Source organism: Erythrolamprus reginae, chromosome 4, assembly GCF_031021105.1.
Source record: "Erythrolamprus reginae isolate rEryReg1 chromosome 4, rEryReg1.hap1, whole genome shotgun sequence".
Classification (NCBI taxonomy): Eukaryota; Metazoa; Chordata; class Lepidosauria; order Squamata; family Dipsadidae; genus Erythrolamprus; species Erythrolamprus reginae.
The window spans coordinates 40444142-40462373 of record NC_091953.1 but is presented as its reverse complement, the minus strand read 5'-3'; the positions used below and the strand labels follow the sequence as shown (position 1 = coordinate 40462373).

General features: G+C 36.0%; 1 protein-coding gene across 1 annotated transcript in view; it reads left to right on the top strand.

Moving 5' to 3' along the window:
* MYH15 (myosin heavy chain 15) overlaps nucleotides 1-18232 on the top strand; it is a 109698-nt gene that overhangs the window by 23782 nt on the left and 67684 nt on the right. The window contains exons 11-18 of the mRNA XM_070750102.1: nucleotides 647-750; nucleotides 1685-1823; nucleotides 7152-7270; nucleotides 9084-9233; nucleotides 9965-10135; nucleotides 11032-11211; nucleotides 14541-14673; nucleotides 17482-17549. Coding sequence (XP_070606203.1) covers nucleotides 647-750; nucleotides 1685-1823; nucleotides 7152-7270; nucleotides 9084-9233; nucleotides 9965-10135; nucleotides 11032-11211; nucleotides 14541-14673; nucleotides 17482-17549 — 1064 coding nt within the window. The remainder of the gene's footprint in view (nucleotides 1-646; nucleotides 751-1684; nucleotides 1824-7151; nucleotides 7271-9083; nucleotides 9234-9964; nucleotides 10136-11031; nucleotides 11212-14540; nucleotides 14674-17481; nucleotides 17550-18232) is intronic.

Here is an 18232-nt window from a genome sequence, read left to right as displayed (position 1 = left end):
CATCTGCTTAAGTTTCTTTGACTGAAAAGCTAAGCAGGGTGTAGGATATGAGTCTATTGATCATGTGGAGTTAATTGTATAAGTATAAGAATGTGTCATTAGATGGAACTATTCAGAGACTTGATTATCCAGGCAAATAAAAGAAAAAAATAAAGTCAATTTATAGTTTCAGAATGGTGTGGAATTCAAGATCATTTTAATCCTGCTGAAAATGTGTTCATGTTATCACTATCACTATTATGTTAGATTAATCTCTTTCTGAAGGACTAGGGATGTCAATTATAGTTCTGTATAGGAACCAGCAAAGAAGTGGAATAAGCCATTTTATAGTGATTAAGTGAAGGTTTATATATTTTGCAACAGAAGTCTCTTTTGTTTGGCATTAATTCTGTTGGATTGCATTGTTCTGTTCTTATGTGGAATAAATCCCATTGAATGGGTGGAACATATTCCTGTGTAGATATATGCAGGGTTGCATAGTGATATAATTTAAAAATAGAAATTGTATACATTTGTGTAGATCTAATTTCCTAGCAACTTTGAATAAGACTTGACATATGAATTTCACTTTTGCTATACTGTATTTGACTTAACAGCAGCCCAGAACTTGAGAGAATAAACAGTTTTATCTTTTCCTCATTTGTAGATATGCTATTGGTGTCAACAAACCCATATGACTACCACATCTGTTCACAAGGTGTTGTTACTGTGGATAATTTAGACGATGGGGAAGAGCTGATGGCAACTGATGTAAGACTTATTTTTTATTAAAGTACAAAAGGGCATAAGCTGTTCAGTGAGAACAACAGCAATTTCCTTATTTGCGTCCATTCAAACCAATCCATATAAATTGTCTCACTGAAGAGGATTGCTGAGCATAAATATGCAATGAATTCAGGATCAGTACATCAAAAGTTAGGGCAATTTTCAGTATACAGAATGGTCTTAACAGTGAGTCACCCTTAGCCTTCCTATATATTATTTCAGAACAGGACTGTACTAATAAACCCATGCTGTCTATTGACTTTCATAAATTGAGGTAAGAATGTAGTTCTGCTAGATCAGGTCTACATCCTTCAAAGATCAGAATTTTGATTCTTATAATGGTTAGCCAAAGCCAACCAGTGTGTTTGCAAACAAGAGATGGAAATACTGTATAGCAGTTTCCTGTTATTTCCTTGAAATGGGTATATGGAGGCATGCTGCCCTCAGCAGTGTGAATACTGAAACTATAAGACAAATAGCTTTTGATAAATCTGCCTTATATACATTCATCCAAGCAACCTCATTTGAAAGCTATTTAAGTTATCAACAATAAAATCTTTTAATAACTATATCCAGAATGTATTTAGGAGTCTGTTTCCTAATTATTGAGCACTGTGCTCCCTGTAGAATTTGCCTACTTCTCTTTTCCAAAGCATTTTGTTAAACGATATGCTTGATCTAAATACATTTTCCAAGTCTCATAATGTGCTCTTAATATGTTGCTAAATGTTCCATGGGTATGAAAGAAATAGAACACCAATAAGATTTTCCCAACAGTTTCAGCTTGAATTTTCAATACCAGAAGAAACACAGTAACACCAGCAGTGCTCTGAGGCATCTCTGAAAAACAAAGCGGCATGTAGCTGAGGAGGCAAATAACAAAAGCATCTCTTTTTTTTCTTTTAAAATTTTTTAACAGCAAGCCATGGATATTTTGGGTTTTGTTGCGGAGGAAAAATATGGTGCCTACAAACTTACTGGTGCAATTTTGCACTTTGGAGACATGAAATTTAAACAGAGACCCAGGGAAGAGCAGGCAGAAGCTGATGGCACAGAGAGTAAGTATTTTATTTTTTGTTTACCAACAGTTCCTTTTCTTATCTTGTAATATTAGCACTGTTCCCTCCCCCAAATATTATTCCCACATAGAAATCAAACTTTTTTGGGGGGAATCTCATCTATAGACCAGCATGCTACAATTGGGTGCAATCTGAGCATATGGTCTATGGGAGTGGATTGATGTGTTATAACAGGGAAAGCAACAGCATAGCTTTCAAAGACAGAAATACATTAATTGCATAAAAAGTGCCCTGAATAATTTTCTCACTATTTGCTGAGTACTTAATAGAGGTTAAAATCCCCACACTTAACTCCCCACCACTCCCAATTCAAAAGATTCTAAGATTCCAATCATTCCTTAATTAGAAAAAAAAGAAATAAGTCGTTTTTGTGAGTGTTGCCTTAGTCATCATTTTGCAATGAGGACTCCAACAATACCATACATTACTATACAATACAATACTATACAATAGGCCATTGAACCTTTTTTCCCTCAGGTGCTGAAAGAGTGTGTATGTGTGCTATTGCGCATGCATGAGTGCCCACATCCATAATTCAATGCCTGGGGAGGACAAAACAATCCCCCCCCCCCACCGAGGCCATCTGGAAGCTGGAAACAGCCTGTTTCCCAACTTCTGGTGAGTCTAGAAGATTCATTTTTTGCCCTTCCCAGGCTCCAAAGGCTTCTGTGGAGCTGGGGGAGGGTAAAAATGGCTTCCCTCATCCCCCCAGAGGCGCTCTGGAAGCCTAAAACACCTCTCAGAGCCTCTGTGTGAGCCAAAAATCAGCTGGCTGGCACACACACATGCACGTTGTAGCTGATCTAGGGCAACGGCTCAGGTGCCAACATATATGGCTCTGTGTGCCATCTGTGGCATTCATACCATAGGTTTGCCAACACTGCAATAGGCTCTTCTCCTGGGCAAGGTTATGTGCTGTGAAGCCTTTAGATCAGTGTTTCCCAACCTTGACAACTTGAAGATATTTGGACTTCAACTCTCAGAATTCCCCAGCCAGTGAATGCTGGCTAGGGAATTCTGGGAGTTGAAGTCCAAGTATCTTCAAGTTGCCAAGGTTGGGAAACACTGCCTTAGATGACCCTCTTGTGACATATATTGAAGTTGATTTTACAAATTACTCATACAAAGTGTACATGATACAAGCCATGCTACTTTGTTTACATTCACTTTTTACAAGACACATATTTTACCCATATAAAATATGCAGACTCTATGAACACAATATGCTATTCATACTGGATAGATAGATAGTTCTGTAATCACTTCAGAATCCACTATTTCCTCCAGTCAGTAGCCAATTTTTATTTGTCTCCCAGACAATTCTCCAAATTATGATCTTATTGTGCCCATTCTCTACACTTTCAGAGTAAATACCTGCAAAAAAACACCTTGTAGTCAATAGGACACACATTGAATATCTGAGCAATCAGTTTTTCAGTGTCATGAAAGAACTTCAAGACATGCAGGTGATCAGATCACACTAATTAATTACCTATGGTGAGAGGTCTAAGGATGCATGTGGTCCCCAAAAGCTTCACTATGGTCCTTAACATTATCTCTCCTATGTCAACTTTAATGTAACAGATGGCAGGTAATTAAATTAGGCCTACATGATTCTTTGGATTAAATTTTGAAAAGTTATTGAGGGGGGTGCAAATAGAGCAGCTGTCGGTGTCTAATTAAGAATTAACACCTTTAAAAAATATATCTCACTTTCTTTTTCTCTTACCTTTGAACTGAAATTGACTCCTTGTGACTTTAGAGAAATCTCTCTCTATATATAACTAAAAACTCTCATTATCATCTTTAGCTGGGCAAAATGGTGCATCTTAGTTCAACAGTTTTTGAACCAAGATTCATCAAACAGACTAACTTACAGAATATGTCCAAAATCTGGGCCCTGTGATTTTTAAGAGTCCACATGTTTTGAAAGGTTGTGGCTGCTTCAATGCTATTGGTCACTGTGTTATTGTGCTGTGGTCACGTGATCTTCATTGGCAACATTCTATAACAGTTTCCCAGCCAGTTTTGCAATACTCTGAACCCTATCTTTGAACTGTTGGAATCTTGTCTTTGCTTTCTTTTGCAATAATTATTTTACTTTAATATGCAGGATTTTATATTTTATTGTTATATTTTGTGATTTTTTTCCTAGTTCTTTCTTTTCTCTTTTGCTGTCTCCAGATATTGCAATGTCTTCTATCCAGGGTTTTTTTTGTCTTTCTTTTCAGCAATTATTAAGTCTGGGGTGTTATTTAACTAGTGCTTGTCTAATGTCCCAGAGGATTTTAGCTTTTTAATTTTCTATTATTTTATTTTGTGATCCTATCAGTTTGTACTTGCAATCTTATTATTACTATGGTTGATTGTAGTTTAGATTTGATTCGGCATTTTTATCCACTGTTGAATTCTTCTGAGGACTTGGCATATGTAGATGTTGTTGTTTGATGGTGTTAAATATATCATTTTAGGTTGTAAGCTGTTCCAAGTAAGCTAAATTTGCCATTTTAATTATTATTATTTCTTAGTCAAGCCTACAGCCTTGACGTTCCCTGGTAGTATCCCATGCCAGTACTAACCAAATCCAATTGTGTTTGGTTTTTAAGATTTTAAAAAATGCAGGGTAAATGTTATTTCATAGCTGACCTCTAGATTTATGTTCATAGAAAGATATAGTATAAATGGACAATTTAGTCTAAATGTAAATATACAGTAAATATAAATGGCATATATTTAATAAATAATGTAAATATGTGTTAATTCTTCAAAACAGGTCACATGAGCCAACATTCACCAGATTAAACAAATATGTTTTACTGTTGTAGGCTATGGTATCTGAATCTTGAAAGCCTGCAAAAACTCTGCCCCTAAAAAGAATAATGCATAGCTATTTTGAATTTCTTTCCCATGCCCCTTTCTTTTTCTTTTTTCAGAATTGAATCTTATTTACATTTTCTTAGCAGCTCTTCTTACAGTTTTGCATATCTTTGACATGGTTACTTCTGCAATCCTCTACCATATTCCACTCCCACGTTTTCAAAATGGACTACATAAAACCATCTTCTTCAAATTTTCTTTTAACAACAATATATAAAGTAGATTTTGCTAATATATAATGACTGTTTTCTGGGGGGAAAAGAGGATGTAGAAAAAATAGACTGTCCCAATATCCTATATGTGTTAAGATATCCAGGCCAACACTAGCACAACATTGGCTCTGTTCAGTATAAATCAGAATGAGAACTTCTAACAAAGTATAGTATATCTATAATCATAAAGATGGGTGCCAATTCACATAAATGCATGTAACCTTAAACACGGTTGTATGCAACAGTTCATAAATTTGAACCTGAATAATATTTTTTTCCTCAAATTACCACTAATATCTCAATTAGAATAAGAATAAGCAGTTACAGCAGTAGATGATTTTTCTTATTATTTCTGTTCAGGTAACTGTGGCTTACATTTGTATTTTTTAAAAATTAAATCTTGTTCTATGTTTCATCTTTTGATATACCTGACAATTGCAAATGTTGCTTCAGTAATTAAAATAACTTCATTTGTATTCTTCAAAAGGGCTACTGTATACAAACTTCTTATTCATTTTTCATTTTCTTCTGTTTTATTGTTATCCACCTTGAGTGTCATCTAGTTAGAAAGACACCATATTTTCAAATAATCATAATGATACAGCTACAATCTTTTTCTAGACAGCTAGAATTTCAGTTACTCTGCCATCAGTTGATTTTCTTGGTTTGCAAGAACTGTTGATCAATCCTGTCTCCTTGGCCTCAATATTATCATTTCTGTGTGACTGAGATTATACATTGTCTGAGCTGTAATGCTGACAAGTCTGTGTTCTGCCAAGTGTCATGATTTTTCTGTTGAAGCAAATAAATGTCAACACATAACAATAACTACACTTCCAAATATCCTATTTTCCCCAAAATAAGACATCCCCTGATAATAAGCCAAATCAGCCTTTTGAGTGCATGGCAAAAAGGCCAAGTGCTTATTTCAAGGTTCAAAAAAATATAAGGCAGGATCTTATTTTTGGAGAAACATGGTATTAGTACTGTATGTGCAACCTAAAGTAGCTTTAAGAAAAATATATGACCCATCCTAAAATATAGCTCATCTGTTTGGAACCCATACCGCATTTCTGACATTAATACCCTCGAAAATGTCCAGAGATACTTCACCAGAAGAGCTCTTCACTCCTCTACCCGTAACAGAACATCCTACGAAACTAGACTTACAATCCTGGGTCTAGAAAGCTTAGAACTAAGACGCCTCAAACATGATCTAAGTATTGCCCACAAGATCATATGCTGCAAAGTCCTGCCTGTCAAAGACTACTTCAGCTTCAACCACAACACAAGAGCCCACAACAGATACAAGCTTAATATTAACTGCTCCAAACTTGACTGTAAAAAATACGACTTTAGTAATCGAGTTGTCGAAGCGTGGAATTCATTACCGGACTCTGTAGTATCATCTCCTAACCCCCAACACTTTACCCTTAGACTATCCACGGTTGACTTTACCAAGTTCCTAAGGGGCGTACATAAGTGCATAAGTTCCTAAGGGGCGTACATAAGTGCACCAGAGTGCCTACCGTCCCCTGTCCTATTGTCTCTCCTATATCTCATATATCTTCTCTTCTATACTTATATCTTTTCCTGCTATTCTCTCATAGTTATATTTTACTCCTTTATTTTCTCCCCCATTCCCGCTTTAATACATTCAACCTGATTATATCCTCTATAACCCTCATTGTGTATTATTGTGTATTGGACAAAACAAATAAATAAATAAACAAATGATGGAAGTATTTTATTCTACTACATGCAGGGGTGGGCTGCTGCCCTGGATTTGGGGGGGGAATGCAGTGGGGTAGCAAAAATAAAGCTCCATCCCAGAGCACCCAATTTGCACTGAAAGATGTTGAAAGAAAATGCAGGGCGTCCTGCATAAGCCACACCCACAGTGTGGTAGTAAAAATTTTGGTAGCCCTTCACTGACTACATGTTTACATTAAATGTAATTTTAGCTCACAATGATTATCAGTTGAGCTAGTAGTTGTAATATGGTTAAATACCTGCTTGCATCATACACTTCATATTATTTCTCTTCTTTGGAATTCTGTTCTAGAATATGTTATATAAAACCAACAAACTATGTTTGAAAAATCAATCTAAATACCCCTCCCCCCAATTTGTATCCTATTTTTTACAAATAAGGCTGCACACATATCCAATACCCTTCCTACTCCTATTTTACCCATTGAAATGCTGTTTCTTTCAGGTGCTGACAAGGCTGCTTATCTAATGGGAGTTAACTCTTCTGATATGCTTAAGGGTTTGGTGCATCCAAGAGTAAAAGTTGGAAATGAGTATGTCACTAAAGGCCAAAGTGTAGAACAGGTGAGAAATTCTCAAAAGCACATAATGCATCAAGGCATTATGTCCTCTGTCACATTCAGTTGATTCTTCTGTAAACATTTGCATTTTTATTCCTATTGCTACAATTGTCAAGTATTTCCCATTCCATGACTATGGGTTTTGAATGGTTGAGTCAGCACCTAAATATCACAGTAGTTAATGATCACCAGACCAAGCCGAATGGACATGATTTATTATAGTTTCAGGTTTCAACAAGGTTCATATGAAATTTGTCAAAATATCATTTAGACTTTAGGAACAACGTTTCACTCCATAACTGCAGCCCCTTTGTATAAACTAGCCACAATGATTTTTTAAAAATATTGACCATCTAAGTATCTTCCTGTGGAAGCTTACAAATCTGCTGCTTACAACTGCATACCAAACACAGTGGTAGAAATAAGACTGCAAATTTCTATCATCCTGAACACGAATATTGTACAACATTCAATCCTGCCTTATTCTAGAAAAATAAACTATGGAGCACTTATTAATACAAATTTCAATTCAGCAAAGAAATATATAGTTTGGGCACAAGAAAGCAAAATTACTTTGTGGTAGTTCACACATTATTTTTTCAAAGTGAGTATGAAAAAAATATGTGGCTGTTTTAAGGCATTTACTCATTAAAGTGAATGCGATTCTTAAATGCATCCAAACAGTGGTATCCTTTTTCAAGCTCCTAAATTACAGGTTGGTCTAAGAATAGCAAAGATGTATAAACCACTTTTTTTATTAAAAAAAATTAACTGTTTTTCGATATTAAACACCATAATGTTATAACACAAATCTACATCTGTTTTCATACATTGTTCTTTTTTTGTTGACATGCAATATTTCCTATATTTATAAAATCTCACATCTTCGTCTTCATCTCACATTGTCTCACAGTCTTTCCTTTTTCCCCCCTAGTCCAATTGTAACATTTTGTCTATATTTCACAGTATTCCGAGTTATTTTGTCCTTTGAGTTTGATGGTTAACATGACCATTTCTATATTACTATATATTTTATCCATTAATATATTTTCTGGTGGCGTTTGATTGTCCTTTTAATATTGTGCATATGCAATTCCTGCCGCTGTTATGATATGTAGTATTAAGTATTGAATGTTTTTGGGATGTTGTTTTCTTATTATTCCAAGTAAGACGAATTCTAGGGTTTATTCCATTGTTCCTCCTGTAATACCTTGTAGCCAATTGTGTACTTTTCCCCAATAACCTCTCACTTCAGGACATGTCTACCACATATGAAAGTAGGTACTTAGATAATTTCCAATAAGCCGAATTTACTTTTGGGTATATTTTAGCCAATCTTGCTGGGGCTAGATGCCACCTATAGAACATTTTATAGTAATTTTCTTTGTAGGCTACTGATTTTGTTAGTTTGCATTTTGTATTCCAAGTCCTCTCCCAGATAGCCAAGTGTATATTATGACCTACATTCCTTGCCCATGCTATCATTGAGATGTGTAAACCACTCTTGAATCATTTCAAAACATTCATAGTCCTAGTAAACCAAGCCAATATTCCATATATATTGATGTCATGACATACTGTTTGATTATTGACATTTTAATCATTTTACTGAGTAGTAGAAAAATGGAAGATTAGCAAATTTTGTATAGTTCTCAGAATGGGTCTGTTATGTATTTTCCTCCTAAATTATCAGTGTATTTGCTCACTCACTCACGGCAGAAATGGAAGCAATGAGTTTAACTAGTATTTCTTGCAGCTGATAAACTTCATTATATTCTTCACTATATACCCAGTCAATGTTTCTCATGTTTCCTTAGGTTACCTATTCTGTTGGAGCTTTATCTAAGGCAATATACGATCGAATGTTCAAGTGGCTTGTTACTCGCATAAATAGGACTTTGGACACTAAATTACCAAGACAATTCTTCATTGGAGTATTAGACATTGCTGGCTTTGAGATCTTTGATGTGAGTATTTAAAACCAAAAATGTTCACAAAAGAGGAAGTTAATTTAAGTTAACAGACTTTATTCAAGTGTTTTGTTTGGAAACTTTTATTAAAAGAATTATTACTGTCATATAGTCTACCCACGTATTATGTAATAACTTGTTAGAAGATTATTTTATTAAAATAGTTTTCAGGAACCTTCATCAATCTGTTTCACCACAAGCCTTTCAGCTGTATTAGACTTAAACTCTGATAATATACAGTATGATGACTTAGTGTTATGTTTAAAACTCAACATTACTAGAAAGTATCAGATTGGTGATGCTTGACTAGCACCTTGGAAAATTAGAAATGCAACTAATATTAAAATATTAGTTGATATTGATCAATATTGATTGCTTCCTGGGATCACTAGTCTTGGGATCCCAGGATCACTGATATTGATCAATATTGATTGCTTCCTGAGATCACTGATGTAATGTAAAACTAATATCAATAGGGCAAGGATGCCTTTGGTACATATCTTTGTGAAAAATACCTGAATAATTATCGTAGCAAACTTTGTTAATTAAATCAACAATTCTATCTGATTTTTTAAAAAAATTGGCTACAATATTTATGCACATTAAAACAGACCTTATGTTTTAAAAAAACAAATTTTACCAACAAACCATACATACATTTTGTCTTAGTTATATTGTTTTATTCTAAACAACTTGTTTTATCTCTCTCTCTCTCTCTCTTCCTGAAGTTTAATAGTTTTGAACAACTTTGCATTAATTTTACAAATGAAAAATTGCAACAGTTTTTCAATCATCACATGTTTGTCTTGGAGCAAGAAGAGTACAAAAAGGAAGGCATTGAGTGGGAGTTCATTGACTTTGGATTGGATCTACAGGCTTGCATTGATCTAATTGAAAAGGTACTAATAAATTATAAGAAGTCCCTGACTATAAATTAATTTAAAATGTTGAACTAGCGCTATACCTTTTGTCATTTTTTCTGAATAGTTGTAAGAAGCCTGCACAACCTTTGGATTGGCAAATTAAATGTACAGTGGTACCTCTACCTAAGAATTCCTCTACTTACGAACTTTTCTAGATAAGAACCGGGTGTTCAAGATTTTTTTGCCTCTCTAGGAATCTCCTAGGAGGAAACCGGGCCTTCATCCTCCCTGTGGTTTCCCCAATCTCATGCATTATTTGCTTTTACATTGATTCCTATGGGGAAATTGCTTCTTTTTACAAACTTTTCTACATAAGAACCTGGTCACGGAATGAATTAAGTTTGTAAGTAGAGGTACCACTGTAAAATGTGTTTACATTGTGGCCATCATGTTCTGATTTTTCTATTTAGGATTAAAGGAATTAAAGAGAAGGATCAGTTTCTTATTACTAACAAAATGTAGTTTTATGGGTCACAAAGCATATAGATCTGAGTATAAAAGTGCTTTAGTTTCTATCTCTTTCATTGAGACAAATATGTCAGCCCATTAAAGTATTTTGAAAACTAAAACATCAATATTATGTCAGCAACTGGGATAAAATCTAACATCTTCACATGCTATGTCAACAAGTTTTATAGCAGACGGAAAGAATAATAGATAAACGGTTATGGGGGAGAAAATCCAACTCTGTACCAATAGCGTTCATTGCTGGCAACACACTGTGTATAGTTGGAAGAACAGACTCCTAAAGCAGTTCCCATTTATTGCGTTGGCTTAGTATTAGTCCTTCCAGGTGTGGTACAACTGGAAGGGACCAATCTGGAAAGGCTGTCATTGTTTGTTTATTTTTATTTTTCTTTTTTTGTTCACAGCCCATGGGCATCCTTTCCATTCTTGAAGAGGAATGCATGTTTCCAAAGGCTACAGATATGACCTTTAAAGCCAAACTCTATGACAACCACCTTGGCAAATCACCCAATCTGCAGAAACCAAGACCTGACAAAAGAAGGAAATATGAAGCACATTTTGAACTTCTGCACTATGCTGGAGTGGTAGGGCTTTCCTTCCTCCCTCCCTTTGCAGTTGGAACGCCATAGAAAATTTCTTTTCTGTGGCATCACTTTTTGTAGACTTATATCCTATGAGGAATTAAATGCCATGGAACAATGGAGCACAGTGAAATTGGAAGATGGGAAGAGTGAAAAAATGTTTTTAGCAAAAAGAGAAACTGGCATTTTGAAAAGGCTGGCATTTGAAGTGGAAATATTTTGAATCTCCTTTTTGGTCTAAAAATGTGTATCTTAGAATTCAGCAAATAAGAATTAGGATACCACTTTCACTAGATTTTATGCCTGCTTCTTCTCACCTTTATATTGATAAAATTCATGCAATGTAATGTACAACAAACACTTGGATAGGCAAGCCAGAAAATATACAACCTTTGGGCAACGAAGCACACTTTTTGAACAGGGCTGGAGTTTGGTGTAGGATTGTCAAGATTTGTTTTTTTAAAAAATAGGAGATTGACAATGTTAATAGATGGCTGAAGTTGGTTTTTTAAACCTCAAAGTGACATCAGTGAGCTTTTATTTTTCACCAAACATATATGGAAAAGACTCCAAGGACTGCAAAAAGAAAGTTGTGCACATAAAGATACTGATTTATTAATCTGTTAAACTAAAACCAGGCCAGCCACTTTATAGTTTAGTATCTTCTGTGTATCAGCCATTTTTTAAAATTTCATCTTCAAAAATATTAGGGGGGGGGGGAATCCTTTTTAAAGAAGGTTAGTAGTCTAGTACAGAAGTATGCAGTATTTTGATCCGAAGTGGGCAAAACAGCTTTCAATCTGTTATTCACTACTTAGCTTTGCCTATTAGAAAGAACTCCAATAAGATGCTTCTACTATGCAGATTCAAGAAAATGCTTCATTAAGTTAGAATGAGGTTATGGATGAGGAGAAGCATGCAACAGCACTGCATTACTTTGGTCTTTCCATTTTCATTTGGAAACAAAGAGATTGCCATTGTGGATCAAAAATTTGCACATTGGAAGGCAATGTTTATGGAGATACTTCCTGAATATTAAGGGCTCGCTCACCCAAAAGTTTCTGTAGCTGAAGGGGAAAGGGGAGAAAGACAATTCAGGATGAAAGCTAATACAGTGGTACCTCATCTTACGAACGCCTCTTCTAATGAACTTTTCAAGATACAAACCTGGTGTTTAAGATTTTTTTGCCTCTTCTTCCAAACTATTTTCACCTTACGAACCCAAGCAGCTGCTGCTGGGATGAAGGGGTTTCTTTCCCCCCCCTCTTTTGAAGAAAGAAAAGGGAGGGGCAGCTTGGAGGAGTAAAGATTGTGCATGCTTGCAAAGGCACTGAAACTGTGTCTTTTGAAAAAAGAAAAGGGAGGGGCGCCCCCCTTGCCTTTCTTTCTTCCCACTCACCCTTTAGCCTAGCCTTGCTTCTTCCACCCGCCCCCTTTAGCTGCTCCTCCCTGCCCTCTGTTCGCCTCCCTTCTAAAGTTTGGGATTTTCCTGCATTTGCACGCATTATTTGCTTTTACATTGATTCCTATGGGAAACATTGTTTCATCTTACAAACTTTTCACCTTACGAACCTCCTCCTGGAATCAATTAAGTTCGTATGATGAGGTACCACTGTATTTGGTTAACCAAATACAGTAAATCAGAACAATGTAAGTAATGAGACAAATGTCAGGTTAAAAAAAATATTTTATGGCAATTTGGGAAGATCTGAAGTCCACAGACTCTACCATATGGAGATAAAAATAGCACAGTGCTCATTATGCTGAATTAAGTGTAACTTATATAACATCTTTATTATTAATGAATGAGAGAAAATGAAAGGCTGGGAGGCCAGCAGAAGAATGGGAAAATGAGTATTCTTATGGTATGGTATGGTGTTTTATTAAGATCAATTATCCCAAAGCTGCTTTTTCAAGAGGCAACTGGACTTTATGGTTTTTCTCTGAAGATGTTTCGCTTTTTCAAGCCAGAAATTTCTTCAGCTCTGATGGGAGGGTGGGGAATGGAAGGATTTATACTCCTTGCAGACAGCTGGTTATTTGCATTATTTAGTGAGTTCTTAAAGTCATCTGGAGGTTTATCTGTGTCATCATGGTCACCTGAGTGATGCAGATGGGTGTAGAGCCTTCTTGGAACTGTGATGTAGACTGGAGGTAGATGACCAGTGATGGCCTGCTACTGGAATGGTAAGGTGCTACATTCCAATCGCGATTTTCAGGATGCCACGCAGCTGAGCATCCCTGAGGTGCATGTGTGCACGCACACATGAGATTTGGCTTCTGTGCATGCACATCAAGCGAAATTGTGTGTGAAGACGCTTGTGCAAATGAGATTTTGGTGATTTTTGGCAATTTTTTGCTTCTGCGCATGCGCATTCTGACAAGAGATTTCGCTTGCTGCACATGCACAGAAGCCAAATTTCATGCCGATGGGTACATGCACTGGTAGCACATATACTGGATATACACACGCCCACGACGGCCTTGGAGGATGCACCGGTAACACCGAAGACGGCAGTCCTTCGCTTTAGATGACATCCCTCTCCCTCTGTTGAGGGAGGCTGTTCAATTTTGACATAGGTGGCCTTTTTTGACCCCCTCTTTCAAAGCTTAATGTGGCCTTAATGACTCTAAAAGAAGGAAAATGATCAGCTGATCAACAGAGCTGAAGAAGCTTCTTGTATAAGAAGTGAAGCATCTTCAAAGAAAAACCAGAAAGTCCAGTTGCTTCTTGAAAAGCATCTTTGGGACAACAATGACCTGGATAACTGAGAATCTCCATAGGCAAGATCAAAGACCAAAAAACAAAATACGTTTTCCCATATACAGGTAGTCCTAGACTCACAAAAGTTCATTTAGTGATTATTCGAAGTTAAGATGGCACTAAAAAGGGGGCCTTATGACTATTTTGCATACTTACAATCATTACAGCATGTACATGGTCATGTAATTAAACTTCAGATGCTTGGCAACTGACTCATATTTATGATAGTTACATTGTTCCAGGATCATGTGATCACTTTTTTTTAACTTTCTGACAAGCAAAGTCAGGAAAGCTAAATTCACTTAATAGCCATGTTACTAATTTAAGAACTGCCCTGGTTCACTTAAGAACTGTGGCAAGGACAGTCATACAATGAAGTACAATTCTTTTAACAATCATTTAGCAACACATTTTGTGCTTGATTATGGTCTTAGGTCAAGGACTACCTAAGATAGATCATGGATCAAAACTAAATATAGAATTTATGTCAAGTAAAAAAAGAACAATTGGTTGGATAGTTTGGTTTCTAGCTTGTTGGCTTTAAAATTCTTTTTTCTGCTTCTTTTAGGTACCCTATAATATAATTGGTTGGCTTGAGAAAAATAAAGACCCTCTCAATGAAACCGTGGTGGGTATATTTCAGAAATCTTCTAACAAACTTCTGGGCAGCCTATTTGAAAATTATATCAGTGCTGACAGTGGTAAGTGAAATAACTTTATGTTTTATTTCTTATGTTACATGCTAGAAAATATGGCTAATAAATAATAAATATATTAGCTTATGACCTTGGAGTATTTGGCAGTGGCAAATACAGAGTTATGGGGAGCAGAGTAAGAGTCAATAATTCAAATTGCTGGTACATCATTAAATCTGTTTGCTGTCTCTGGTTGAATGATAATTATAAAGCAGATATTAAAGGGTACATTTCACAACTAAATATTGCCTATTAGAACAGGAGCAGAAACAGCGAGTTAAAATTACAAGGAAGGAATTTCAGAGATATTTCTTCAATGTAATCACTGTCAGTTAATGGAGTAGGCTTCCACATGATTGGCAAGTTCTCCTCCATTATAATCTTCAAATAAATACTGGATCTCAGATATGCTCTAGTACATGGGTGTCAAACCGAAGGCCCATGGGTGGACTCAGACTGAGAGGTGCTTAAATCTGGCCTACAGAGCTGACCTGGAAATAGCAGAGGGCTGGCCTGTGGTGCCTTTGGCAGCCAAAATTGGGCATGGGGGGAAGTGTCACACGTGTTCCTTTGTACTCCTATTTTGGCTGGCAGAGTGCTGCAGGAGGCACACCCAGTCTGAAAGATTGGAGACAATGGCTTCTATGATTTCCTTTATTTTTATACTACTTGTGCTACTCAAAGATTACACTATTTTATGATTTTTGAGTAGCATGAGCATTTGTTAGTCAGCCATATGATAAGATATACGTATGAGGAAGTTAAAATAATCTATAGTTTTGATCAACAAAGGAGAATATTTGTAGCCCAGGGTTGAAATGTGGGGTTTGCTCACCCCACTCCTCTCTCACTGATGATATTACCTAGTTTGGGTATTAAAATGTCTGCAAGAAAACAATCAGGCTTAGACAGCATCAAGGACCAATATCCCCTCTCCCCAACAACTATAATTTTGAAGAATGAACAATCTTCAAAATGTACAGTCATATTTCAAGAATGCAAAATAATCCATACAAAAGGGATGTTTTGTACTTCAGATATATAAATCCTGTATAAATCCTCTATAAAGAACAAAATAAATATATATTTAGTAACACAGAAATTGCATTTGGACTTGTTTGGGCGAACTAGTAGTATTGAAATGCAGGTGAGCCTGCCCACACACACCGGTACTATATCGCCCTATTTGGGCACATTTTGAAGTCACGCACAGGTGTGCAAGTCGCACGTGTGAGCAAAGCCACACATAAGTGAATACCAACTGTGTATCTGTCTGTAATCTATCTATTTATCCACGTACATGTTTGAATACTCTGCTACATCTGTTTAATTTTGCCTTAGAGTAATCTCAAAGACAGCTCTTATGTTTAGTAAAACAAGGTTTATGGCTGACCATAATGGATAAGAATAGCCATTGTGAGTCCTTTAACTAATCATGGTTAAACTAACCAAGATTTAGTGTCCCAATTCAGACACAGTAGTTTATGGATGAGTCAACCAAGTGAAAACAAATTGTGCCTTGTTTTTTTAGAACTGCATACAATTATTGTACATGAGCCATTAGTTGATAATGGTTGTGTATATGATGAATTTTAAAAGGGCATTATAGGAATCCATTGCTTAATAGACATTAGCTCAATGGTTCTAATAAAACAAAGCTGAGACAGTTTATATACAAACACACATAAATAAATTAAATAATGATGTGTTTTCAGTTATAAAACTATTTTGTTCTAAAATATTGTACATTTGATACATAAAAAACCAAGTTGACTATTTTACAAATCTCTTGTTATGGAGATTGATTATATAATAGATTTATAGAATCTAAAAATCCACATATTACACATTTTACACATAATTTCTTAAAACTGAAATGATCAGCATAATTCCAATCAGGCATTGTCTATACAGTAACTCGCAGACCCAGAACTTTCATGGAAGATCAGTTCTGATTGACAGTTGACATAAATGGTTGTTATCAATAGAAAAAATTATAAATACCTTAAAAAAAAAAAAAGTTGATACATGGCTTAGGGCCAGACTACTTATGGGACTGTCTTCTGCCGCACACCTCCCAGCGACTGATTAGGGCCCATAACATTGGTCTCCTCAGGGTCCTGTCGGCTAGACAGTGTTGGTTGACGGGGGCTCATGGGAGGGCCTTCTCTGTGGCGGCTCTGGCTCTCTGGAACCAACTGCCTCCATAGACCTCCATGATCCCCACCCTCCTGGCCTTCGATAAGGCTGTAAAAACTTGGCTTTGTTGGCAGGCCTGGGGCCGGTGAATTGTACCATCTAATCCCAGCTAAGTGGATATGAATGATTTATTTTAAGGGTTTTTAATTATTTTTACATTTGTTTTAAATTGTTGTAAGCCATCCAGAGTCCGGAAGGAGTTGGGCGGCTTATAAATCACATAAATGAACGAGCAAGCAAGCAAGCAAGCAAGCAAGCAAGCAAGCAAGCAAGCAAGCAAGCAAGCAAGCAAGCAAGCAAGCAAGCAAGCAAGCAAGCAAGCAAGCAAGCAAGCAAGCAAGCAAGCAAGCAAACAAACAAACAAACAAACAAACAAACAAACGGTTGTTCCTGGCCCAAGACTTGACTCTAGTTGAATCGAGAAAGTTCAAAAGAACAAGCGGTTCCAAAGATTTGCCCAACATTTTAAAACTGAAAATACCACTGAACTAAAAAAAAAAAAATCTTGTTGTTGTTTCTAAAATACTTCAAACTTCCAAATCACATAAAACATCTGTGGTTATATGTTAGGGCTGTAATGAGATTTTAATTCTGTTTTTTTTCATTTATTTCAAGTTGATCAAAGTGGAGAGAAGAAACGTAAGAAAGGGGCTTCCTTCCAAACAGTGTCATCCATGCATAAAGTAATTTTGCATATACTTTTTAAGTATAACACTTCATTTATTTTCTTTCCATGCTGCAGAATATAACAGAACAAAAATTAAAAATTTATTTTACGAGGTTTGAATTTTCAGCATGTTCACCTAAAAAAGGGAATTACTGTACTTCTTAAAATAATTATACAAATTAATAAACTTCCACAAGATTCATTGTTACTTTTCATGGCAACCAATGGTTAGATTTCTCAGAATTAGATTAGTAACCAAAGGCACTTCCCAGTCATCTGAATTCTTTTTCAAAGATAGCTGTCATGTCTGCTTTGTTAAAAGTAATTGGACAGTAATTGGAGTTCAGAATATAATCTGAAATTTTCATACCTTTGCCAATATATAATGCTAAGCCATAATGTAGGGATTTTTGAAATGCAAATGTACTTATGCAATAAGTGCAACAGGCCATAATTGCTTGTTTAGCAAATTATGGCCCAAAGGCCCTGGTAGATAATACATATTTGTTATCAGTGAGCGCCTATACTTTAAAATCAAAGATCCAAATATGCCAGCATAGGTTGCCTTTTTCACAGAAGATATGAAAGATCCCTGCTTACATTCTATATCAGTGATGGCGAACCTATTTTCCCTTGGGTACCGAAAGGGGATGCGTGTGCGGTATTGTTCATGCACAAGTGCCCATACCCATAATTCAA